Source organism: Protobothrops mucrosquamatus, unplaced genomic scaffold (genome assembly GCF_001527695.2).
Source record: "Protobothrops mucrosquamatus isolate PMUCROS unplaced genomic scaffold, P.Mucros_1.0 scaffold6890, whole genome shotgun sequence".
In the NCBI taxonomy this organism is placed as follows: domain Eukaryota; kingdom Metazoa; phylum Chordata; class Lepidosauria; order Squamata; family Viperidae; genus Protobothrops; species Protobothrops mucrosquamatus.
Window position 1 is genome coordinate 12,459 of NW_015392703.1, and position 713 is coordinate 13,171.

At 46.8% G+C, this 713-nt stretch overlaps 1 protein-coding gene across 1 annotated transcript in view; it reads left to right on the forward strand.

Moving 5' to 3' along the window:
* LOC107300395 (translocon-associated protein subunit beta) overlaps positions 1-429 on the forward strand; it is a 12,233-nt gene extending 11,804 nt beyond the window's left edge. Inside the window, exon 5 of the mRNA XM_015829727.2 lies at positions 33-429. Within this exon, the coding sequence (XP_015685213.1) occupies positions 33-143 (111 nt within the window). The 3' untranslated portion in view covers positions 144-429. The remainder of the gene's footprint in view (positions 1-32) is intronic.
* The last annotated feature ends 284 nt before the right edge of the window (positions 430-713 follow it).

Genomic DNA, 713 nt, shown 5'->3' on the forward strand with positions numbered 1-713 from the left:
GCTCACTCCTCTGCTTCCATCTCTTTGTCAAGCTGGACTGGGCAGCCTTTGGCGTCATGACGCTGCCCTCCATCGGCATCCCGTTGCTGCTGTGGTACTCGAGTAAGCGGAAGTACGACACCCCCAAGACCAAGAAGAATTGAGGGCCCTTCGGACCGGACACTGTCCTTATCCAGGGAGATTGCCAGAAGCCGGAGAAGGAAGGGGCAGCTCAGCTCATGGAGGGTCCTTCTTTGCCAATTGAGAACTTTTCCCGGTTTGAAAAGGGGTGGGGGGTGGGGAAAGGCTGTTTTTCCTCTAAGACAGCTCCCCACCCGTGTCTTCTCCTTTTGAGACCCGCTTTCCTCGATCAAAAAGGATTAGGCAAGGAAGACGCTCTCGTCCCTGGGAGAGGAAACATCGGACCAATAAAAAGATCACAAGCCGGAATTGCTTCCTATCTCTTCCTGAGGGATCCTTCCAATCTGCCGTGGCAGATTTTTCTCTTTTTAAAAAAAAAAATATATGTCTTAAACTTTCTATTGGGTGTTTCTTGGGTTTTCCCCCCCCCCTCCTTCTCTTTCTCGTTCCGTCTGCCTGGGATGAACAGCACCTTAAAGAGAAATACATTCTAGGCAAGTGAATATATTGGATATATATTGGATGTAGGTTTAAAATAGAATAAGAATAGAATAGAATTATGGGATAGGATAGAATAGAATAGAAATTTATTT